We start from the raw sequence: 26,767 nt of genomic DNA on the forward strand, positions 1-26,767 counted from the left end.
GTAGATTTTGGAATACAGTATTCAGAAGTATAAATATTGCTTTGAAAATGCTAGGAGGCTAAATTAAGGTCTATCATCATAACTGGAAGACTAAGCAAGGGTTTTCTCTCTCTCTTTTTTTTTTTTTGCAAACTGTTTATCATTGTTTAAAGGAACTGTTAATTTCCTCCTACAAGATCTGTGGCTATTAAATGATAAAAGGAGTCTTGATTTGCCTCAAAAGTGATGTCTTTACTTCTGTGGCATTCAGTCATCTGAAATGGTAAGTCCATAGTATCATTTTCTAACAATGAGTTTCAACAATTTGGGGAACCCAACGTAAGATAATGAGTTATTTTAAAGAAAGAACACTGCAAAGAGAAAACTGAATGTTAAAAATGTCTCCAAAGGCCATGATAAAAGTGAAAAGCAAAATGTCTTTTTTGTGTGTGATAAAATTATAATATGCAAAGGCAGGACACAGGTTTAAAAAGGATACTATTATTTTATGTAGTGTGAGGCAGGTAACAGCGAAGTATTCGTGCTACTTATAAACTAGAATATAGGACAAAGATATGTCCTGTTCTATATGAAAAGCCGTCGGGTAAGTAAAAGTTTCAAACTTCATGACAGCAAATCCAACAATCCTAGTCTCAGTTCTGTTCACTATGTTTTATCTTCCTCTTCCAGTCTTTCCATTGCTGTCATTCTTTTCCTAAGGGCATGAAACACACCTTCTCTCTTCTTCTCAACTTCACAAACAGCATTAACTGTCTAAATCCAAGGGTAGGATTTTAAATTTCTCTCTTAAGGCACCTTAAGCATTTGAAAATTAAATTTTATGTTGTCTAGACAGCTATCTTGATAATATCTTTTCCAGAATTTCCTAGATTGACTGTCTAGACTGTCCCATATTCCCACAGATGACTGCATAATCATCTTCCCTCTGACCTCCTAAAGAGTCTGGAACAGTATTTCCCAATATATAGCTGCCATGCAAATCAAGATCATTGAGCTTCTGAAGGAGGACCTCTCTCAAAAGTTCTGAGTTTCAGAATCTCAGGAAAATATTTGCATCCCAGTAATCCTATCTCAAAGGAGATTAGAAAGGAAGCTTTATTTATTTACTTCAATGGAAGAAACGGCCTCCTCCATTTCCTGGGACCTGGCTCCAGAACCTATACTCTCCTTTCCCCTGCCTACCCATAAAGGGAGCAATGAACAGTTGATGATTTATAAAGGAAATATGCTGTGAACTCTACTAAATAGCAACTTCCAAAAGATTTAAAAAAATATTTGGGGGAAAATGATAAAAATACAAGAACAAGATATGGTATCTTAATTTAAATGGCCATCAAGATCATCTAAGCTTCAAATTTTAAAATGAAGGGAATTAAGATAATTGCAAGAATCACCTGGTAAAAATGAGAGCCCAGTGCAGTAATTTATAATATCTGATAAAGTGAGGTACAAGGTGGCACTTACTAACATGAAAGACAGCAACAGTCTGAGACGCAGATTTATATTTTAAAAATGGTAATTGATGTTTTTTCAGTACCTACTACCTATTAGACAATGTTAAACTCTCACAAAAGCCATATATAAACAGAGACACAAAGAAAATAGTAGCTTGTTCCAGATCAAGCATCTAGTCCCAACTGAGGTCAGACAAAAGCCCAGCACTCTGGGACATAGGATGCCTGTTTAACAATGATGGGATTAGAACTCCTTAAGTTTCTGTAACAAAAAATGTCAGTGGGTCACGCCCTTACCAGGAGGGTTGGAAGGCAGTTGGAGTCAACCTCTCATTTACAATATATGGACACTGAAGATCAAAGAAGTTCTTTTCAGTTTTGTTTTATATATCATGAGACAGAGTCTCAGAGAAATTAAGGAATTTTTCCAGGGCTCCAAAGCTAGTAAGTTGTAGAACACAGAAGCCAGATGTGACTCCACAGCCCGTGTCTTTTCTATTAACCTGTGCTAGGAGCTCAGCTCTCCTGATTCCATTGCCCTGTACAGCATGATCCCTGACAGACTGGAAAAAAGTTCAATATGATGTGAAAGAAGTTCTCTAGAGCTTTCTCCTGAATACAGAATAGTGTGGCCATTACCCCAGGCCTAATTTTGGGAGTGCCTGACTATAGGAAGAGCTGAGAAGGAAGCAAAGAGGGAGAGATTTATCCAGGAGGTGTTAAAAAAGTTAAGCATACAAAGTCTCCTGGGCCATGTGAAGGAAATTATTTCTAATTTCATCAGTATGAAACAAGTAATTTAAGTAGAACTGCTTTTCCTTAAAGTTAGTTTTTACTTAAGACTCTTAGGTATTTCAGCAAGTATACTATACATGCTTGTATCAGAGAGGAGGAAGGATGCACTGGGGGAAAGAGGCTGATGAGAAGCAAATGCCTGCACTGGTGAGACCTTGGGGAAGTGTTTTAATCTTTCCAGGATCATCAGTAAAATAATAATATTTGTGTTTAGTCTAGAAACCACATAGTCTTTAAGGTGTCTCCTTATACAAAGAAGATAAAGCACAAACCGTTTTGATTTCTAAGCCTTTCGGTTGAAAGAACATTTTTGCATAACTTTGGGATACCTTAAGAAAATTTAGGGAGAGAATCTATAAAGAAGTGGCTAACAGGTAAATTATCTTTTATCTTTAGGATTTCAGAAATATTTGGGGAACAAATCCTTTATTTGCTGAGTATTTCCGAATTCCAATTTGAAAGAAAATTCTGTCACAAATGATTTTCTCACATGAATGTTTTTGTTCCTCTTGGCATTTTGTACCAAGAAATTACAAAAGAGCTGATAATTGAAGGCTACTGGTATGCTACTGGTATACTGGTAAAACAGTATGGAACTGCTTTCAATACTCTTTAAGTTTTCCTTTAAATATTTCCCTAATCTCTAGTTTTACTTCAATTTACCTAACTTTAATTTCCTCGCTAAAACATCTTTTATGTACAACAAATTAAAGAAACATTTCTTTTTCTTTTCCATGCTGCTAAAATTATAGCTCAGAATACAGAAACAAAGCAAAAACACAAATGTGAATAATTTAGGTCAAACATGAGATCCTATCATTGTGCACATATATGGCATCCTTCCCTAATCCCTAGGCAGAAGAAAACAACTGGGGTGGCAGACGCTTCTGGCTGGGGATGGAAATGGAGGGGAGAACTGGCAATATACAAATGAAGGAGAAAACAGTACACATTCAGCCTGCTGACATCTGCTGCACATGCAAAATGGACTGGACTCTAATCCAGGGCGAAAGCAAATGCTTGCTTCCTTCCTTCTTCCTGTTCCATAGTTATTGCTGAGTGATGGTCTCATTCTTTTTGCATTCACAGATTAAAATTAATAACAGCATCTGAATTTGAAGTAGATCCCACTGAATAGCAAACCAGAAGCTAAATGAGCTGAAGAAACTAGTAATGAAGCATCTGAATAGGAAGGGGTCATGGACACAAATATACCATTTGTTTAAAAAGCCAGCTTTACCTCAGGATGATGTCCAATTTCAATGTAGGTGCAAATTGGATGAAAAGCCCCTGTTCCACAGGCGTACAAGTGAGTCTGATTATAAGCCTTAAGCACCTTGATGAAATTAGCACATTCTTTCTGTAAAACAAAAGGAAAACCAGTGAGTTCTAGCAGTCAGCATGACTGAGGGATCCTCGAGAGTGCTAGGCATGCTTGAACAGATTTCTTTTGTGTCCTTTTCACATTTTTAGGGCATATTTTTCTATTGTTTGTTCATATTATTAAATGAACTAAAATAAAGACATTCTTTGGGGGCTAATAAAATATTCTCTTCCATCATTGTTCACTTATGAACAATTGCAATTTATTTATACAAAAGTGGAATAAAGGTATAGATCATCAATAACTACAGGTGACTTTTCTAGAGATTAGGGGAACAGAAAATTACATGGTTAATTAAAGATATTTAAAGGATACATTGGTGAAATTACTTTGCAAAAATCAGCTGTAAGTTTAATTTAAAAAAACAAAAAGATAAAACACCTTTCTGTTAAACATGAATTTTAAACATTATTAATAACCAATAGTGATGGGCAGATGACTTTGAACTTCAGTTCTGCTTATTGGTAAGCTCTATAGAGCCTAAGAAGGTAAAGCTGCCTCCTCCTGAAAATGTCACTTCAGCCTCAAAGACAATGTGGATATATTTATATGAGATAGAGAAGATGTTAGAGTATAGAATGTCTGTAGGTGGAAAGAGTGGGTATAATTAACAAATATTTTCAGTAGTTTCATGGACATCCTGAACCCCTACATGGATCACCTGCCCAGTGAGCCATGAATCCCCCAGGTAAAGAACAGTTAGTTGTAAGAGGATATTCTGGTCATATCTTACTATTCTTTATAGACATTTAGACATACCTGCCATTTTCTTTTCTGAATAAAAGATCACTTAAAAATAAAATAGGCAGTTAACTCAGTAGAATTTAAATTAACATTTGGAAAGAAAGAAAACAAAATGGACAGAGCTATTTATATTCTTTCTATTTATTCTATCTGTAGGTCCTGTGAAAGAAACTGTTTTTCTGTGAACAGGAATTTCAGCCTTTTGTCCCTGTTGATAAAAGATCTGGGGGAAAAAATTAGATAATCAGAATATAAACTGATAATCTTATTGCCCAAATACTCCAGAGCAGGGAAGACTCAATTTTTGCAAAATATTTTTAAACAGATGAATCTCTATCAATATTGTAAAAAGAAAAAAAAATGAAAAGAAAAACCAAAACTGTCAAAACAGCTTCAAATAAAATGTTATGGTCTATTAACCATACAACAAATATTAAAAATTGAATACATATGAATAGAAAATATGAGTTCATCACAGAATACATAATATCCACTTTGAAAAGAGTCAAATGTATATTCACATGCTAAATAATAAAAACTTCATTGAAAATTATTTTGTTATTGATCATAGGCTGTCCTCACTAATTTTATATTTTTGCCTATAAACATTTGGAAATAAGAACCAAATATGTAACTAGAAATGCAGGCAAAGATGAAAAGCAGACTATATTGCAAGCAAGGCTGGCAAACTAATTGAAGGCTGAGTTGATCCCAGCACCTCTAAGTGTACAACACTCCCAAATTCACTCTCTGTGACATGTGACTTTTCAAGTGAAAGTTCAGAACACATTTGGACTTTCATAGTCACTTAGAGTTTATAACTGAGGTGTTACAATAATGTAAGTATATTTTCCACATAACCTTTATATTCTGTGTCTGCAGCTGATAATTTTGGTTTTACCTCTATGCCCCCAGAAAATAAGGAGCAGACAACCAAACTAGAGCAGAATAATTGTTATTTAAATTCAAATAATTGCTTTCCATCATCCCTGATTTTTCTGGGATGAAACCTATGGATGTTCTATAAATATACTGTTCCAAAGGTGAAGTAGACCAATTTAAGGTAAAATATGTAACTTCCTAGTTATAACTCCTCATTACTTTCTTAACACAGGCTGACTAGTTTAGAGAAGTAACTAAAATAAACATCTAATTTCTACCACTGTTTTGCCACTTCGATCCAGACTCTCTTGTCTGGTAAAGCATTTTAACATCTAAAACTAAGCTCTGAAATCAATTAATTTTGCAAGTTGCTATGAAGAAAAATTTCCTAACTTGAAGAGTATATAGATCTTACTCATATTTAAAAGCTACGTCTGAGATGAAACAGATAAAACCTACCTTCCAAGACTCTCAACAACAAACTCCCATTCTCTAACAGTTTCTCTCCTCCCAAGAGGCTAGGGCATGAATGTCTAGGCAGAGGAAAGAGGTTGTGGAGAGGGGAACATCTGATAAACTCATTTACAAATGAGGCATTCATGAGTCTTACCCAAAGGATTTATTTGTACTTTAAAGAATATTCAGTCATTTGCAAAGAAGTCATTTTCAGGAAAATGTTTTACAGCACCCCCTTTTTTGAAACATGTAGGTGGCCACATACTCTACTTTTACATAAAGACAGCCGTCCCTAATTGTGGACTCAGTATTATAGCAGTCATGATTATAAATAACCAGTTCCGGCACCATATGTTGAAGCCAAGAAACTGGCTGTGTATATATTGGTAAGCAAACGAATATTCTAATAAATAATAGTGGTAGAACCAGATGGATGTCTTGTTCATTTTAGAGAAGAACAGGGTTTCAGTTTGCCTGCCGTGCCTTTAAAGATATGCATGCAATTTTGAATACAAATTCAAATTCTCTAATCCCATTAGTAATACCTACTAGCATCCTAGAAATGGGAGAATAGACCCTAGTCCTCCACAATAAAAAAGAGGAGATATTTTATAAGCATGGATACTGGTGAACACAAATGAAGACTCATGTCATCTCTGCAAGTGTTATGAATCCTAAGATCATAGAATTTGTGAGTTCATATCTCTTATAGATTGGGCAATTGATTAGCAATAATTACTAATTAAAAACTCAAGGTTCTTGAAAAGTATGGAATTGAGTACACTGAATACCATAATTTTGTTTCCCATTAACTGCCAAAGAAGCATCACTATAGTATGACAGCTATCCCTCTACAGAGCTGCTGGGAAAAAACAGTCATGGGACCATAGCTGTTAATACCTGGCTAAGGGTTCTACTGAGAATACTGATAACAGATCTGTGCTACAAATGGAGTAGACCCACCCTATTGGCCTAAGGCCTGGAATGATCCTGTTCATTTCCCCCAGTGAACCCTCCTAGTTGGCAAACAGGTTGTATTGTTGCCATGCCCAGGGGCTAGCTCAATATTATTTTGAAGTGAAGGCTGATGCAAATAGAATGGGGAGAAATTTCTTAGGTTTGCAGAGTAGGTTACGACATTTGAAATGAAACAAAGAAATTGAATGAAATACTTTCACCAAAATTGGTTAAAAAACAGCTGCAAAGTAACAGTGAATTAAAAGTACTGGACAGAGAAGAACCAAAAACTTGAAAGAGGCATTGTTAGTAAGGATTGTTCTTTAAAACAGAAAACCTACATAAAAGAGTAACAATTCTGTCATTCATTTGCCTTCATTCTCTAGCTTGTTGCTGCAAGGGTTTGTGTGTGTGTGTCTGTGTGTGTGTGTCTGTGTGTGTCTGTGTGTTGTGTGTGTGTTGTTGTTTTGTTTTGGTTTTTTTTGAATGTTCCAAAACAGGATATTCATTTTATTTGAAAGCAGCCTGGACATTCCTCTAAAAAAGAAGGAAGCGTGGCAGAAAAAGGAAACACACTTCACACATTTCTGTTCTAGGGAGACAGAAGAAGAGTGATTCTGACCTTTTCTTGAACCGTGACGATTCTTAAAACTTAGAATGTAATGTACTTTTTGGCATTAAACTACTGCACTGCTTTGCTCAGCACCGGCGGATTTACAATGCAATAAAGAAAATGTAATCAGTTCAAAATGAATTCATTTTTCAAACCTTGATCCTTTTTGGAACTTTAGTTGATATACACAGACAAGTTTAGCAACAAGTTGGCTTCCTGAGAGTCAGGCAACCATACTGACCTCTTATTTTACTGAAATGTACTCCAGACCCACAGCATTATAAATTGTTAACTTTGCCTAGGAGTAAAAGCAAAGGCAGTAATAAACCAGTAAACCCCAAGGCCACACCTGAGGCACAATGATTCATCATCCCTAGTGACAAACCATTCGCACTTACTTTTTAAAGGTTTCTAGTGCTTTCAGATCAAATTGATAGAGGAATTACACAAAAGAGATATTAGCCTGGAAAAATAAATCAGAAAGAAAATGTCTACCCCCAGAAAAAAGATATAGGAGCCAAATGCACTGTGATTCAAAAACAAACATTACAAATATGTAGCACTGATTAGACTATGTTACGCAGACTTTTCCTGGACGGTTACAAAAATAAAGTCCATCCATCTGTCAAAACAACTGCTCCATGCATGAAAATTAAAACAGAACTGAGGTGTTTTTAACTAACTTCCAATAATTATACTTTCTACAAAAGAATGTAATTTACCTCCAATTTCAATTACCTCCTTGCATGTTCTTAAATTATGGATGGAGCAGTGAAATGTTACTCTAAATAAAAGAGGAGAGAAGGCTGTGAAGATGAACAATTTCTGTTGAAACATATTCAGTTCATGATTAAATCAAACAACCTGTTCTGGTTCAAATAAAAATCTGCCCAAAATGAATGGGTATAGTATAGCATTGCCTCAGGTTAGTGAACATTCATTTAAAAGAAAAAAGTCTCTATCCCCTCAGTAGTTTATGTAGAAATATTTTAATGTATAATCTACCATCTGGGAAAGCAAAGGAATCCTTTTCCTATCATGATGGGTGGATACATTTCTTCATGAAAATCCATTAATAAGCTTAATTCCTGAAGTTAATCTGTTGACTTTCTTTTTCTCTGGTCAATTTATTCGGCAAGCTGGCTGAATACTAGAATCTTCGTGCCAAAACATTAATCCGTGAGATTGTTCCTGTCACTCACTTCATCCCTCTCTCTATTTAAGCTGTTTCATACTTATCTAGCAATAATGTTTTGTCTTTTCTTCTTTTAACACTGTGCTATTACAGCTGTGACCAGAACATCCATAATCATGTCTTCCTAATACCTTAGCGTTCATTAAAGGATGTTAGATATCTCTTCTTCAAAGAGGCATATCTAATAAAACTAAGATTTAACTGTGTTCTAATTATATTAATAGCCATCTAATGTTGAATTTGTGACCTGGTATTTCATCCACCTTATGGTATGGTGAGTAGGCTGTTCTGTCCATTTTAGGAGACATTTTCACCTTCGCTATTTTTTTTTTTTTAAGATTTATTTTATTTATTTCAGAGAGAGAGAGAGAGGGTGAGCATGCAAGTGGGGGGGTTGGGGGGGGAGGGACAGGAGCTCAAGCAGACTCCTTGCTGAGTTCCAGCAGGACTCGGGGCTCAATCTCACAACCCTGAAATCCTGATCCAATTGGAAATCAAGAGTCTGATGCCCAATCGACTAAGCCACCCAGGTACCCCTGTTTTCATCTTCACTATTAAGAAGAACAACAGAATAATAAAACCAATTGACCTCCCACCTTAATGCTTTGTTTTGTTTCGATTTCAGGGAATTTTTTTTTTTTTTTAAAGAGAAAATGTGTGTGCAAGCTGGTGGGGCGGGGGGGAAGGCAGGCAGAGGGGAGAGAGAATCTTAAGCAGGATCCACGCTCAGCGCTGAGCCAGTCACGGGGCTCCATTATCATGACCTGAGCCGAAATCAAGAATCCGAAGCTTAAGTGACTGAGCCACCCAGGCTCCCCCAGAGAATTTTAATGATTCAACTAGGACAACAAAATTGGCGTTATTTCACTGCTATTTAAGTTTGTGAGCCTATTCATATTAATTGAGCTATAACATCTTTAAAACTTATGGTTAGTCAAAAAGAAATTTTAAAGTGGCTTGAATGATGTGACAGACTAAATGAAGACTCCTACAGAGGGCTCCCAAATCATTTTATTTCAAAGCTCATTTGAGTTGGGTGACCCCATTTGACTGATTTTTCACCTCAGGATTGACTATTTGTTTGAAGTTCTAGAAATACTGATTAAGATTCTATAAACATTTTCCTTTCAAATTACTTGAAACCTTCAAACTTGGTCAAAAGGACCATACAAATAGGAACCATATATAGAACATGGTATTAGCAAAAGTTGCCCAGTACGATTCTCTTCCACCATTTAAAGGAGTTTTAAGCACTTTCACTTTGAGATTCCATATGGGACAGAGAAACTGATGATATCCACATTTTAGCTTATATTTTCTTTCATATTGTGCTATCAACCTAATTATCACATTTGTACCATTCATTGGAGTTATTTGATTGTGAGTGGTCCATAATATGTACTTAGCATGACCTTTCTTCATCTTATATTCAAATGAATGCATACAATTGTAAAATATCATGTGAAACCAACCTAAATATTTTCCTGCCACACCAAGAGAACTATTCAAGTAGTCAAAAATCCCTATTCTGATTTCAATGATAGTATGTGGTTTCCAATTTTATGCAACGTGTTGAGTACTTAGTGCTTATGCCTTAAAGCAACTAAGTCCATGACTTACACCAAGTAGGTAGAATTACAATCTAAAGAGATTTATTGTGGATAGACTTATAGGCATATTTAATTCTAACATATATGCTTTATCATAATAGACTTTAATATTCAAATAAGGAGATGAACTGCATCTTTAATCGCGTATGAGATACAGCTATGAGGAAGGAGAAATAAAAATGAAATCCAGATTTTAGAGGAATGCTTGAATTCATTCACATATACCTGTCTTCTACCCTCTGCCTTTTCTCATATGAAAAGTGAGAAATTTTTTGGTTGTAATACTTAATGTCCAAAGTACTAAATGCTATTACATAGTTAATAATATAAAATGTTCTCTTAACATATCGTCTCTAATAAATGGAAACTCCTTGGCCATTTATAATAATTCATATATAATATATAATCAATATAACAATATGTATGTATATACACACATAAATAGATATGTGTGCATAGGTATTACATCTATTAATTTTATAAATAATCTCTGAATACAATGAAAATTTGGAACTTTCAAATTTTAAAATCTGTTTATTAATATTTTATAAAAATGTTAGTTTTTCTAAGATAGGTATTTATATTTGAAAAGATATTCTCAGAGAATTTAAGAAAAACATATAGGGGCACCTGGTTGGCTCATTCAGAAGAGTACGCAATTCATGATCTAAGGATTATGAGCCTGAGCCCCATGTTGGGTGATCTCTATCACTTAAATAAATAAATACACTTAAGAAAAAACATATAGAGCAAAATTAATGAAATAATAATAACCAAACAGAAATAACATGGAGGTATTAATCTGATGCTTTAAAAGTTTAGTCAGACATGGGTTAAAATTATTCAGGCAACATTTTTCATTTGCTATGTGGCTATCAGAAAGTTATTTAGGGGCGCCTGGGTGGCTCAGTTAGTTAAGCGACTGCCTTCAGCTCAGGTCATGATCCTGGAGTCCCGGGATTGAGTTCCGCATTGGGCTCCCTGCTCGGCAGAGTCTGCTTCTCCCTCTGACCCTAACCCCTCTTGTGCTCTCTCTCTCTCTCTCTCAAATAAATAAATAAAAGCTTAAAAAAAAAAAGCAAACTTATTTAGGATCTCTGAGTCTCAGTCCCCCTCAACTAAAACTGGGATTAACGACAGAGTAGTCTAAAGTACCTAACATATTGCCTTACTGCTTATTAATCAATCAGTAGCTGTTACCTTATTCTTAAAATAAGAAATCATCTGTTTATTTGATTTGAATATTTCCACGTTTGCTTAGCTCTCTCACCATTCACTATTGTGTGGGATGACTTCAGTGAGAACTCTATAATGAATTGTTTCTTCCTTTTAAGGACAGATAACAGAGTTTAAGACCATACTTGATGTAAGGAGAGGTGGATTTAATAGAATTGGTATTGAATATTAATCTGTATCCATTTTTATTACAAAAGGAAATTATATTTTGTTCATTAGAATTTTCATGAAATTCCAGTCTTCCAAGTGGAGGACTATAAATTATAATCACTCTTTTCATCAAAGTGGTAAATGGCATAAATCACTGTCAGTCACAAGGCAAATACAGCAATTGTTTAATAGTTTTAGCGGAACTATACCGTGTCAACTTAGATAAGTTGGAACTACATTTCCTAGAATTCTCTTTCCCATAAACTAGTTAAGATTGGCCATAAAAGAAATCTGCACGAGATGTAGAAGGCAGAAGTTGAACTGCAACCATAAAATTCTTAAAGTTGTTCTGATATGCTGGCCGGCCACCTTGTTAGCATGGGGCAGCATCTGGGCCTGCAGCTCCTTCACCTTGTACCAGATCTTATTTGTTAGCTTCTGTAAGGCCTCGTCCTGGAACTTGTGTAGCTTCATAGCAAAAAACACCAGCTGCTTCTGTAGGTCAGCCAAGTCATCAAAGCTGGAGGTTGTGAAAGAGACACTGATTCCAGTTTGTCTTTGTGGGTCCCAGTTTATCTTTGTGGGGTTCAGTCTTTCCTTGCTCTTCCACTTCATGGGAGCTTTTCTTTCCTAATGCCAAGCCTGGGGACTTACAACAACTTCAGGACCGTTACTCAACTCAGGGGCAATAGATTCCAGAAATCCACAGATTTCTCACCATCTTCCACAACTGTATAAGGTCAAATCCCTGTAATAAAATCCTTTTCAACATCACTCATACAAGTTCTTGTCTCTGATCAAACCCTAACTTATAAAACGAGGTATCTTACTACCATAAAACAGCTCACTGTGATACGTTATATAAGGGGAACACGGATTTGATCCATTTAAAAAGAAAAACACAAATTATTAGTTGATCGTTGTATTTGTTTCTAAATGTGAATGGTTCCTCTTTTTAAAATGCATATTAAGATTTAGAACCAATAAGTTATATTAATTTTGGCATCACTTCAAACACAAATCTAAAAAAAATATTTTGATTCACACACATGCACACACACACGTATAAGCACACATCTATATAGCATAGGGTATAGAGAATACAATATATTTAGTATGTTGAGCACTCAATTTGAATGTAATTATGACAATCTCCAAGAATGTTCTGCTCTGAATGCATAAAGGCTAAAAACAAAATTTAAGATTCTCAGTCTCCTGAAATAGTGTCAAAATTTTAGATATTATAATTTTGCATCCTGTTTTCCTTACCACTCTTAAAAATGTGGTAAAAAGAAACATATAAAAATTAAATGATATAAATAGAACTTTAGGAAGTTTTGTGATGGCCTACAGACATAAGGGTGATTTTTATTGCTACATGACCAAATCGAAGAAAAATAGTCAAATGTTGACCACAGCCTATTTGCCTTGAGACAGAGCATATTCAAGAAAAATAATCCCAGAGTTCATGTTAAATCTATGATATGATGGTCAACATGCCCTCAGAGATGAGTAGAAATCCATTCCTGAAGATGTTTAAGTGCAGGAAGAAGCAGAATACCAATGATGACTATTAGAAACTACATGTCAGTTTGACCGGGAACACCTGCTATGCAGTTCTACTTCTATGTAGTTAGAAGTCATTGGCCAAAACCCCAGAGGAACTGTCCAAATCATTCTAATGAACCTTACAAAGTAAAAAACGCTTACTCTACTCTGAAAGTATGTACACTGATACCTGGTTGATATACAGTGTCTAATCAAATCTACATAATAGTTTGTCAACCAATGTCAACTATTTCAATTTCATTTCAACCACTGAAGAATACAATTAAAATTTCCAGTTAAAAAACAAAAACAAAAAAACAACGCAATCTAAAATCCCCAAACCTTCTGAAAGTTTTTATGTACTGTCTCTATTTTAAGTGCTAGCCTTACTTTGCAAGTACATTTAAATTTTAATCCTGAATCTAAAAGATTAAAAAAAAACCCCTAAATTTATATATATGAGACTTGGTTCATGGAAATTCAAATACAATTATCATCTTATTTTGCCATATTAGAAAACATATTAATTCAAAATATGAATAAAATCTAGTTTCTAAAAAAACTTGAATGACAAAGCTGCATTTTCCATGTATCTTCTGCCTAAAATACAAAACTGGTTCTTCAGTTACTTTGAAAGGAAATATGTATCTTATAACCAAATACAAGTTACATAAATTAGCTAATAAAAGTAATGAATTTAGAACAATAGCTGGTATATATAGTAAGCTCCCATTAAGCATTAGCTGCTATATATATACATGTAAAAATATATATACATATAAATATGTATATATTTTTAGTCCACCTATGTGGATATTTTTCTTTTTTTTATTGAAGTGTAGTTGATGCTTCAATGCTACATTAGTTTCAGGTATATAACATAGTAATTAGACAACTCTATATGTTATACTATGCTCACCACAAGTGACCATTATAATTATTATTATTATTACTACTTCTGAATGCTGAATTTAAATTGTAATCATTTTGCTTAGTTTCCCTGATATTAACCCCCAAGCAGAGGTAAACATACTTATGTACGTGTGCATGAAAGTCTATGCTCATTTCTGTGGCTTTTATAAGATTTGTACTGGCTTTCATCAAAAATCAGTAGTCTGTACACCTGAAGTGTCATCAAATTTCATCACGGGAATCATATTTAAAAATGAACACAGTGACCATAGTCTTTCATCATCTAAAACATCCACAAAAATTATAACCAATGTTGTCAAGAACTATAAAGGGTCTGTGATTTTGTCTAACCTATAAGATAACAAGTTACTCAAATAATTTCATGGATGCTGGCAGAAGTTAGGTGGCCCCTGAATCAGAGACAAAGAACATTATTGCCCACAAAAAATAAAAACAGTCTTAGAATCAGCATTTCTTATGCCAGTCCCCCAAGCTCCAATTCCCAGTGGGCAGGATGAAGAGGGCCAGGTGACAACCCACACATGCAGCGAGCCGCATTATAGCAGGGTAGCCCTGGGTTAAGGGAACCTGAATGTTTTATAATAGCTGCAAGCATGCTGGTCATTACATTTTGAGGGAGATGTTAGTTTATTGTACTGGACAGTAAACATACCCTGCCCTTTGTCCCAAGCGAGACACTATATTTCTCAAGGCTTGCAAACCAGCCTTTTAAGAGAGAGACACTACCTTCCAGATTTCTTCACTGTATAAATATCCTTTAAGATTTTCTGCAAAATAGGCAGTCAGTGCCTCTATTCATCAGATGTGCAGAACTGTGTGAAAGACCCACGAAAACTTGTCTCCCAACAGTTATACATCAAGGTTTTGAGGTTTAATGAAGCCCTGAGGTATCTGTAGAATTAGGGGGTAATTCAACTATCATTTAAAAAAATTTTAACATGACTTGAAGTCCCTAAAACAAAATAAAAATAAAATAAAGTTGATACCAACTTTGGCCTTTGAAAAAGTAAACGAAGTTCAAGGATTAATGTGCATTTTGGACTGTACTGAAACTTAAGATGCATGTGTGGCTTCAAATTCTCCATTGCATTCACTTGGCAAAAAACTGTGTTGCTAAGGCCCTGCAATTTGAGCCATGATAAATTTGATAGACATGTTATAATACATCATAGCATTAAAAATGAATAACAACTAAGGACAAAAATATAAAAATAAATCCCTCAAGAATTGCAAAAATGTCCTAAAATTCAGGTGCATGACAATACGCTTTGAAATGTATCCAACAATAGCAATGTTATGAGAATCTGCCTTTTTTTGTTCATCTCAGATGGTTGAAATTTTGATTTCCAGTGATGTTCAAAATATTTCTAACAGTCATACGGTTGCCATTTGGTTTTACTGAAACTTAGTGCAAAGAGAGATGGTTTAGTAGGATAAACAAAGAAGATACAGAGAGCTATTGATTCGAAACAGATTCTTTTACCAGCTTAGCATGTATTCAGTTTTCATTTGCAAAACAGGGTCAAGGAAGTTAATCCCTCAATAGAAATGTTATTGTGAATAACAAAGTGGATTTTAAGGACCAGAAAAATATCAAAAATGAAAGTTAAGGTGAATAATAGAAGTCAGAATAGAGGTATCTGGATTGCATTTATCTCCTTGTTCAGGGACTCTGTCCAATAATATTATATATAATTTTTTTTTTCAAATTACAACTCTCAAGTTACAACAATGGAGAAGTTCACAAGCACTTAACCCCCCTAATATAGAAACGCCACAACAATATAAAAGTGTAGAACCTACTACACCAAGAAAGCATATTAGTATATATCTGGTATATTCACTTCCACAAAGGGAAAAAATAAACACAGATTAATGATGTTGTCAGAAGTCATTATCAGCAGCCTAAGGCCCATTTATATTCTCTTTCTCCCTCCATCTACACATACATGTGAAAAGAAAGGAAATATAAATGTCTCCCAGGTTGCAGATTCCCTCTTTACCACAAAGTCCATCTTTGTGGAATCGCTGCTTGAATTCCAGCTGCTGATTTAACATATGTGTTCGATACAAAACTGTGCCATAAGAAATGATGGTCTGTATCTTTCTAGCTGCTTGGGAGAATGGGAAGGGGCTCAATTTTTTGTATGAAGCTACATTCGGTGAACTATGCAGGCTAAGGAAATATGGATGGACAGGAACTATGTAGGTTCAATCTAGGGGTGTATCCTGATTTCCCAGGTGGCTGGGCCGTCTTAACCATCTTTACCAGACTTAAGACTGATCCACTTTCAAAATATATAAAATTAGTCACTGTCTTTGCCTTACTTTCCCTATTGTACTTTTGCATCTGAATCTAGTACTGAGAAGACAGCACCTCCTCCAGGAAGGTTTGAAATTAGCTTTATTGGAGCACCGAGGTGGCTCAGTCAGTTAAGCGTCTGTCTTTGGCTCAGGTCATGATCTCAGGGCCTGGGATGGAGCCCCACGTTGGGCTCGCTCCCTGCTCAGAAGGGAGTTTGTTTCTCCCTCTCCCTCTGATGCTCCCCATGCTTGTGCTCTCTCACTTGCACGCTCTATTAAATGAATAAAACCTTTTAACAAAATACAGGAGCTTTATTTCTAGAGGACTTCTTAAAAAAACACTAAAGCCAGAGGGAAACAGCAAACTCAGATTCTAGAAACCATAGCGTACACTCAAGGAGGTCACTAGTTTACCTTTCTATAAATGTTCAGGTCAGTTTCTATTTTGGTTACAATTCTATCTTGGAGTCCTGATGGCTGCAAAAACTACTCAAGCCTCATTCTTGTGGTTTTCAGCATCACAAGGGCTCTTTGAAAGGAATTACTGTCCACATGTCACAGCTATTATTTACTTAAGATACAGTGCAGTTTTATCAAACTATCTATGTGTCACTATAAAAATCAATGATATTGAATGAAAATTCTTAAAAACTCCTTATCCTTAGTCTTTCTTTCTAAGTGGTTAAGGAATTATCGGTAAAAATATTAATGCTATCCAGGAAGTCAACTAATTGCTATTTTCTAAAATCACATGTTAAGAAAGAAATGGAAAAAATGCACTGTATATTGAAGTCCAAAATAATGAATAAATGCCATGCATTTTATTTAAATAAAATAGATATGTAAATTGAAGTACATAAATGAGGGTACCTGGAAAGAAAATAAATTTTAATAAAATGCATTTGAAATGCATAAAATATATTTTGAATAATAGGTCAATGAAAAGCACTATTAAAGGAATAAGATGGGTTACCAAAAAATAGTAGGAAATATATATTTTACTGATTGAATATATTTTATAGTGGTGTTTAGTTGGAGCTATAGGAAAAATACATTTTTGAACCAAAATACATGAAAACTGTTGTGTTTTTCTTTCATTAAGTAAGTGCTAACAAAGAGAAAACAAAATATACAGCAATTGATTTAATTCAAAAGAATGTAAAGTAATAACCAAATAACCAAACAAACATTTTATCATGTTACATTAATTAGCTCACTTTTTGAAAAGATTAGTATGGCTAATATTGCCATACCATTAAACCTTCAAAAATTTACATCTCTCAACACTCACATAATTACCTATCTCTACCATAATGTATGTGACATGATTTTTAAGTTGTCAGAATGTTTACTACAAGGCAGTATGAAATGATCAGGCGCCATTAATACCTTGTATCAGACTTAGCAAACTCTACTTGTCTTAATTCTTTTTAATTTAGTTCTTTAAACCCCATAAGCATTTTCAATAAGCCTGGATAATAAACTAAAGTTGCCCTTCTTAGGGAGGAAACCTCCGAGGTCACAATTAGGGTTACCCATATAGCACTATGCAGCTCATGACTTTACTGCAGCTGCTGAACTCAGTGCATCTTGGCTAACACCAGAATCCCTCTGTTTCGTACTGATACCAGAGTGGGAGGGGAGAGGAGGGAAGGGCAGAGGGGAGCCATAAAATATGAGGGAAATGCACTGAGGTGAATTTTGGAAACCACAAACACAAAAGATTATCTACTATCTTTTTTTTTTTTAAGATTTTATTTATGTATTTGACAGAGAGAGAGACAGCAGAGAGAGGGAACATAAGCAGGAGGAGTGGGCAAGGGAGAAGCGCTGGGATCAGGGCCTGAGCCAGAGGCAGACGCCTGACGACTGAGCCACCCAGGCACCCCACAGATTATCTACTATCTTAGCAACTGAATGAGCTGATTCAATCATTAAATCAAATATGCTCTGTACTTGGCCACAGTGCTTATTATAAAATCCAGATATTTTTGTTAGATCAGTATCGCATTATCTTTAATTTTCTAATTGAATTGAATTCAGAATAGTGTAACACTACAGTGGTCATGATCTTTCAAGAGGACCAAATTAATTACATTAATGATGTTTTCATTAGAAATGGTAACCATGGCATTCTGACGTTAACAATTTTTGGTGTATTCAGTTGTGTGTTTTGTCTTATACTTGTGAAGTATTTTCTTCTTTTAAATAATTTTCACAAAAACTATTAATCTTGTTTGTCACAATTGTAAAATATGTAATGTCTCATGTAATGGATAAAATAATAAAGTACTCCAAAAGTTAAAGTACTTGCATAAGTACAGGGTGGGGGGGATGGGTTAGTCTGGTGATGGGTATTAAGGAGGGCACGTTCTGCGTGGAGCACTGGGTGTTATGCACAAACAATGAATCATGGAACAATACATCCAAAACTAATGATGTAATGTATGGTGATTAACATAACAATAAAAAAATTTTTTAAAAAGTACTTGCATAAGTACAGTTAATGAGTCATTGGGGTTATCAACATAAAATTCCTGACTTCTCTGGACTCCTACTTCATTGTTCTATTTACTCCTTTCCAATAGTCCTAACATATGCATCAATTTGGGATGGCTTAATATTTGATAGAATATACTTTTTTGGGGGTCCACTTTCACATAATCAGAAAAATGTTGATCGTACTATGAAGGTGTAATGTAACTCACCAACACTGTATTTAAAATGAAATTTTCAAGGATGAAATTTCCCACGTTTGCTAATATATAATTAATCAGGGATGGGGAATATCTGTACTTTGTGCTCCTTTAACTACCTTCCTTTACCTGTTGCCAACACTGCTACCAGATTGAGGCATTTTTTTCCCCATGAACTCAGATTCCACCTCTAAATCATTCTAAATATATACATCATCTTGGGCAGCTGCTACCAATCAATCAAATTGTCCCTTGAAAATATCTACATATCTACATATATGTACATACACATTAACGTATGTTTTTAAGTACCTAAGATAAATTTCTTCTAAATGCCAATACATACACAAAACATTTAGATTTTTTTCTTGTGTTTTAGACATCCAAAAATATCTAAGACATAAAATAATATAAATTATGTATGTTTTCAATCCTGTAATTCATTTTACTTTATTGATTTAAATGATTATAACTGCTTTTTATGATTTGTGCAAATACTTGGCTATACCTCAAACAGCGACCCACTTAATTTTACTGACAAAGTTTACTTCAGGAAAAATGGCCTCTATCTTTTTACAATGGTAAAACCACTGTACGGATTGTTTACCATTCCCTTTTGTTCCATAGCACCCAGGACAATGTCTGTTACATAGTCATTACTCAATCCATATTTATTTAAGAAACCAGAGCATGAAAGGAAAGAAGGAAGGAAGGAAGGAAGAAAGGAAGGAGGAAAGAAGGTGGAAGGAAGGGAGGAAGGAAGGAGAAAGGAAAGGAAAAAAAAAGAATGGAATGGAAAGGAAGGAGTGGTAATTTAATCGTGACTCAGAAGTAGAAAAATTTCATATCATCCAAAAGGAATTCAAGAAGAATTAACATACGAAAACCAATTTGTACAAAGAAGGTGACTTACTGAATACAAGTACATATGCTGCAAAATTGCTTTTGTTAATTATCATTTACATTTATATAAATCCTCAAAGGGAACATATTTTTGCTTTATTTAGGCATGTTGTTACTCTTACCCACTTTTCTTTAAATAAAAATGTCAACATCCGAAATTAAATATTCTTTTGTTTCTAAAAAGTGATTAAGTACTCAGGTAAAGCATGGTGTTTATTTAATACAATACTGAATAAAAATAATGACAGAGTAATTGATTATTTATGCAATTACTGAGATGATTTAGTAGATCGATACTTACCAGGATATCTTTTCCAGCCCACTTGCATTCGTCCCTTCGGGTATAAGATACTGGCCACACAATCTAAGGGCAGAGAAAGACATAACTTTATGTCTTAAGTTCTCTAAGTTCTCAACATTACGGACTGTTACACCAAGTTGGGGCAACTTAGATAAAGAAAGTTCCATAAAATATTATGTGGCAGGGACTTTTCAGCTTAGACTTTGCAGTGGCATCAGTTAACTGGTATGAACTTAAATCATTCAATCTCTGTCTGCCCATCAGACTTTGCTGTATATGAAAGTTAAGCAACACAGAATTTATGTAGTCAATAGAGCTAAGCAGTGTGCAGAGAAGGCAACTGTCAGGCAGGTTGGGAGGATGTGAAGAACTAGGGAAGAGAGGTAGAAATAAATATAAAATGTGGCTTACATTCTTCTAAATGAATCTGTCTTTACCATGAAATAGTGATCGTGAAATTTGAACACTTGGTACCCTGGATCCTATTCCCTAATTCAAATCTCAGCATGACACCCTAGAATGAGCCACTGATATGGTTTAGAAAACCCCATCTTAGATAGGAATCTTTTTTTTTTTTTTGACAGGACAGTGGGTAAGAGTAGCACTGTATACTTTCTGGAGATAAAGAAGGAAATGAAAAAGCAAATAGATAGCTCTAAAAGCTTCGCCATTGTTAGAAAAACTTAGACTAACTGAAAAACAATTGTGTTTTCATCCCTAATACTTCACTTTCATCCTCTGGTAACATTTCTGCTAAATTTGAAAGGTTCCTATATTGTATGAGTACAGTGACAGCGGTAGAGAAGACAAGACTTTATTGATGGTTTAGAGGACTGTGGATTATTTTCCTTCATAATATTAATGCAAATATCCTCATCTAAATTTTAATATAAAATTTTTCAGTTCCCCGGGCAATTCAAAAGACTCCTATCTATATTGTGGCAGAACAATTTGATGTTTTTTTTTTTAATTCATCTTTCTCTTCCAGTAAGTTAATTTCAGAAAAAAAAGTCATATGTTAAAAAAAAAAAATCCAGACATGGTGGCAATCATTCATGTCTGCTAGATAGATAGCTTTTAGTTTCAAAATGACTGATCATCACTTATTTGGGAACCTCTTGATAATTCAATATAAATGGTCATGAACTTGTGCAAGGGCTGTGATATTCAATCTAGAGAATCAAAAAACAAAATACAACACATTTATAAGCAAGAATGTAGGACATACTGAAAAAACCTAGGATGGCCTAACAAATGCATTTCAGGTCCATGTCACAATTACAAAAGCCCTAGAAAGTTCTGGATATGCGTTCATTTTTACCATTTGAAGCTTTCAGTTTATGTATTCTTTTCTTTTTCATGTGCTTTTCCTTTCATGTACATCTGTGTATGTAAATTAAAAATATCCTTTGACCTGTTCCACAAAGTTCTTATATAGTAATCACATAATACAAAACAATGTAAGAATGGTAAATGCATGTCCCTACAATTTACAATACCCCGACTTGTGAATTCCTACAGCCGAATGCTGGGTAGTTAATTCCACAGGTTCCACAGCCCTATCTTTACATTGACTGTGGAGAGCCCAAGTGATCTATTCTTAAAGTTTACAATAGGAGGCTAAAATATAAGTTTTATTTAAGATACGATAATACTAATACATAGTAGGGCTAAGATTTATTGACTTTCATATTAAGCTTGCCAGTTACATTACACAAAACTTACAGATTATTAAAACATATAATTCTTAATTCAAAAAGGCAAGCTTTTTTATCATGGTTTCGTAGCTCTTGACTGTTGGGTGTTAAGATAGCATGGGCTTCATTTTGTCATTTTTCTCTTATGTCAAATGTTAATGAAAATAATTTTGATGACATTTATGATTAATTCTCTCATACTCAGAGGAGTATGAACTCTCAACTTCCTAGAGTTCCAAAGTAAAAATATATAAATAAATAAAGCTTAAAAATCTGGCTGAGTAAAACAAATTTAGCATATAAAATGCTATTTTGGAAAGCAATTTAATGAGGAGAACTGTAAGTCACTGGAATAAATACATATATATTTATTTTATATAAAAATATATGTATTTAATTGTCATTTCCAACAGTAAACATTTCTACAAAGAATAATTCCTAACTTTTCAGTTACATTTAACCTGTTGATATTTTGTCTTCTTTGCTCAAAAATTTCTCAATTAACTAACAATGACTAAATTTCTTATTCTCATATTGAAAGGGCTTCATGATCTATATTACACTTTCTTTTCTTCATGCCTCTATGCTTCTATTCATGGCAGCCCCTCTTACTCATTATTTAGTAAGGAAGCATTTATGTCTTAAAGAAATGGCACCCTTTTATCAAGGCCTAGAATCTTTTCACGGTCCTTCCAAATCTGAGAATGTATTGTCTCTAATAAGGATTGGCCTACTATACATCTATATGATCAAAATCTTATCTTTAATATCAGTAAGTCCCTCAAGAATTATTTATGATATCCTACTGTGACCCCTATAAAATTTATCACAAGAGTAGAGGCATCAGAAAATGTTGAATAACATCATATATAGGTTAAAAAGAATATTAATAGACAAATATATGTGAATTCTTAAGTAAACTGCATTTGCTCCTATAGACAGTGTGGTATAATTAAATAATATGTTTGGCATGAGATGCTTTATAATTAGAAATATGTCTTCCACTAGAATAATGATTTTAACCTCAAGAGCAGGAGCTATAACAACACTATGACATTGTGCAAGTCACCTAACTTTAATTAATTCACTACTTCAAGTCTACAAATCTAGTTGGTAGAAGATACTGTGATTATATCCTAAGCGTACAAATGGCTCTGGGATTTTCCTCATCTATAAAACAGTAGGTTGTCTCATATGATAATTAGATCTTTTCAATTTTAGAATGAACTATTTAAATTAAAAATCTTTATTATTTTATTATTTAGAGAATAATGTTAAACATTAAATATATATTCTGAGGTGTTATGTGCTCACATATTATCTACAGACACACAGATACATGCATATATATTTATATTCATATATATGAATTTTACAAAATGATAAAAGTATAATAAACACTGAAATTTGAAAGTATCAAATTTTTCTTAATCTTCTTAGATTTTTCATTCATTATATAAAAAGGATGACTTCTTTTCACAAAACAACAAAACCTGCTTATTTTATGACCCTTTCAAAGGACTCTAAGGTAAATACCTTTGTCATTTAGAAAAACAAATGGATAATCAGTTTTCTTAGGCAATACATAACCTTAGGGATATTGCTATGATCTGAGAAGACTTAAAAATCAAATAGATTGAAAAATCAGAAAAAGAAATATCAAAGGTGATTTTTAAATGCCATATATTATTCCCAAAGTATATGAGTAAGGGCACTACTGTTTTATATGATATACATAATGAATTGAGTCTTTATGCACAGTCAGAATTTTAGTGTTTAAGTAATAGGAAAGTGAAAGCCTTAGGTTCAGTGGTATACCCTATGCAAGATATGAATCAGTTCTGAATTTCAGCTTCATTTGATCCTTAAAGCAATATTCTTCAACCAGAACAAAAGCTATTTATAGAATTCAGTTACTTTTTAAAATTTATTGTCCAATCTGTTAAAGTTTGTCAGAAGTTGAGGAACACCACTCTAAAGCCCTAAATGTTAAGAAGCAAACTAACATACATAAAAACTGATGTGAATGTACTCTAAAAAAAAAGTCATACTAGCACTCTTACAAAAGCTACTGCATAAAAGATCGCCTCAGAGAATTATGACTAGAAAGATTAACTGTGAAAAAAATGACTGACTTTGAATACAGCATATGGACTCAGCAGCATAATTTCCACTAATTTTTCAATCTATGTTTATTTTTCCAAACAGTATAGCTTATTAATTAAATAAGCCAGAAACACTATAAAGATTAAGGATAAAACCAATAGACTTCTAGTGTCTAAATGACCACATTTGTAAAAACTTTGACACAGAAAACTGATCTTCCAGATGAGGTTTTGGCAAACTGTGTTCAAAAGGCCAGATAGTAAATATTTTAGGCTCTGTGAGCCAGATGACCTCTATCAAAACTATTCAATTCTGCCATTGTTGAATGAAAGCAAATATAGACAATATGTAAATGAATGAAAGTGTCTGTGTTCCAATAAACGTTATTTACAAAAACAGGTGACACACCAGATGAGGCATGTGTATAATGTTGGTGAACTCTGAATTTGCTGGCAATATAGAGAGATGTATAAATTTATACATACATATATACACATCATTTCACATATGACATTAATTATGATATATATCTATAATGGTTCAGATATTTAGTTTTATGCAGCAAAAATTGTAGCTTATCCTATGGAAGGATAAGCTGAAGTTATAATGATCATTGAAAATACTATGATTTCTTCCTTGATGATTTTTATGGTTTACTGCATCCATTATTTGTGATAATCAAATCAATGCATTACTTTTACTTGCATCTGAAAAGATAAAATAATTTTAACAATTTTTTCCAGTTGTCACACTGTTAAATAGCTAGAAATTTAACTGTAAAATAGGTTGAGATGTTTTAAAAGAACTACAATGTATATATTAGAATAAAGATACCTTTTGAAAATCCTTGATATTAACCAGGTTGAATGAAAATATGTGATCCTTTGCTCCAACATACAGCCTACTCCGTTCCTCATCCAAAAGGAAAGTATGATAACTGGAGCTGTTGGCCAAGCCATTGAAAGTGATCACATTGTTGGATTCCAACATTTCTGCAAGGTAACAAAGCAAGACATTGGGTGTTAATGTGAGGTTCTACATGAGCATGGGCTATTGGTACATGGCAATCTAACTACTTCCTGCTGTAGTTACTAAACGGTGGTTTTTCTTAATGATGGTACTAAGAAATATACAGGAGCTTTTTTTTTTTTTTTTTTTACATTTCATTGAAATGGAAGTCATACTCATTAGTTTGCTGGTTTCATACTCAAGACCACACATTCCTTCAAAAGAAAGGGATAGAAATACCTCATCCACACAACTGATCTGATGGAATCTCTTTGCATGTAATGATAGAATGAAATGCTCAATACTGTACACAAAATGTCTTTAATTTTACAAAGACTTTTTAAGGGGTTTCATTTGTTCCAAGTCATTATCTAGAAGGATAAGCATAGGGGCCAACAGAGCAGAGGTAGTATGGGGGAAACATTGTTTAAACTCCTAGTTGTTTCAGGGCTTCTTTTTTTTTTTTTTAGATTTTTTTTTTTTTTAAATTCATTTGAGATAGAGAGAGAGAGAGCATGAGCAGGGGGAGAGGCAGAGGGACAGGGAGAAGCAGACTCCCCGCTGAGCCAGAAGCCCAATGTGGGGCTCCATCCCAGGACCCTGAGATCATGACCTGAGCCGAAGACAGATACTTAACCGACTGAGCCACCCAGGCACCCCTGAGGCTTCTTTTCACTGAGGAATTTTTACATGTTTTTTTGACCACTAAATCATTAACTCTACCATCTAAATCTTCTATAATATTTTGTAACTGACGTATATAGAGAAACCAAGTTAGGTTTTTCTGAAAACATGTTATATGAATTTTACTATCTGACTTCAATTTTTCAGTTTGTTAGCATTCTTTTACTTGCTTTTGCTGTAAAGGGGCAAATACTGAACTTTTAGACCTACACCTAAGTGAGAAAAATATTAAAAAAAAAATAACATTAATTGTAAGTCCACTTTTGCTTTAGAAAGGCAGTTGTCGATAATCACCAAAGAGGTTTTCTTTATCTACTTCAATAAAAATTATGTATATATGCCACCACAAACCCCCTTCCATGGGATAGAAATGTTGAGGATTCTCCAAAACTGTGTCCTGAATCAATGATTCAGATTTTTCCAAAGCACACAGAGTAGAACCCTTTCATCAACATCCACAAAATATAGAATATGTTTTCCAAGGACAGGAAGCAGCAATGCAGACCCTTCCTCTGTCCCTGCCATGACCCCAGGTTATTAACCCTTTGACAAATTTCCCTGCTTTATCAATTTCTCCTACTGCCCTCTCCATATTACCAAAAATGTTATTTCAGTGGAGGATAAAGTTCAAATTCCTTAACCTAGCATTAAAGACCAGGTCACTACCATTTGAGACCCTAACCCAACACTCCTCCCTCATGTCCTATATCCTAAAGGAAAACATGCTCTGCATAGGTCCACTTTTTAGCCTTTGCTGCCATTGTTTCTGACATCTACAACTATATATCACCTTGACAAAAAAATATCCATTCTTAAGGCTAGTTCAAATGTAAGCTCCAAGAAATTCTCATAGAAATAATTTCTTTATAACATTTTGCTTAAATTACTCTTATTGCTTGTATCACACTGTCAATCATTCATATAAATGACTTATTTACCAGCATTAACATTCCCTCACATCAGGAAATAATAGAATTAATAGCTCACTATCCATAACTCACATGGTTTCTATTCCTTATTACCAGTCAGTAAATATTAAATTGAATGTCTACTTCTACCTATTGATTTATCTATCCATTCATCTAATACACAAAAATACAAGAATTGTTAA

At 34.2% G+C, this 26,767-nt stretch overlaps 1 protein-coding gene across 3 annotated transcripts in view; it reads right to left on the reverse strand.

The window, feature by feature from the left end:
- The window catches only part of SEMA3A (semaphorin 3A), a 472,351-nt gene that overhangs the window by 131,192 nt on the left and 314,392 nt on the right, over positions 1–26,767 (reverse strand). For 2 of the 3 annotated variants that reach the window (XM_073898730.1, XM_025873255.2), the window contains 3 exons: positions 24,799–24,956; positions 20,162–20,224; positions 3,490–3,609 (listed from right to left, as the gene is read on the reverse strand). In XM_073898730.1, coding sequence (XP_073754831.1) covers positions 3,490–3,609; positions 20,162–20,224; positions 24,799–24,956 — 341 coding nt within the window. The remainder of the gene's footprint in view (positions 1–3,489; positions 3,610–20,161; positions 20,225–24,798; positions 24,957–26,767) is intronic. The other variant, XM_073898731.1, reaches the window with a different exon arrangement.

This window comes from Callorhinus ursinus, unplaced genomic scaffold (genome assembly GCF_003265705.2).
Source record: "Callorhinus ursinus isolate GAN/ISIS: 27379988/994484 unplaced genomic scaffold, GSC_fseal_2.0 scaffold12, whole genome shotgun sequence".
In the NCBI taxonomy this organism is placed as follows: Eukaryota; Metazoa; Chordata; class Mammalia; order Carnivora; family Otariidae; genus Callorhinus; species Callorhinus ursinus.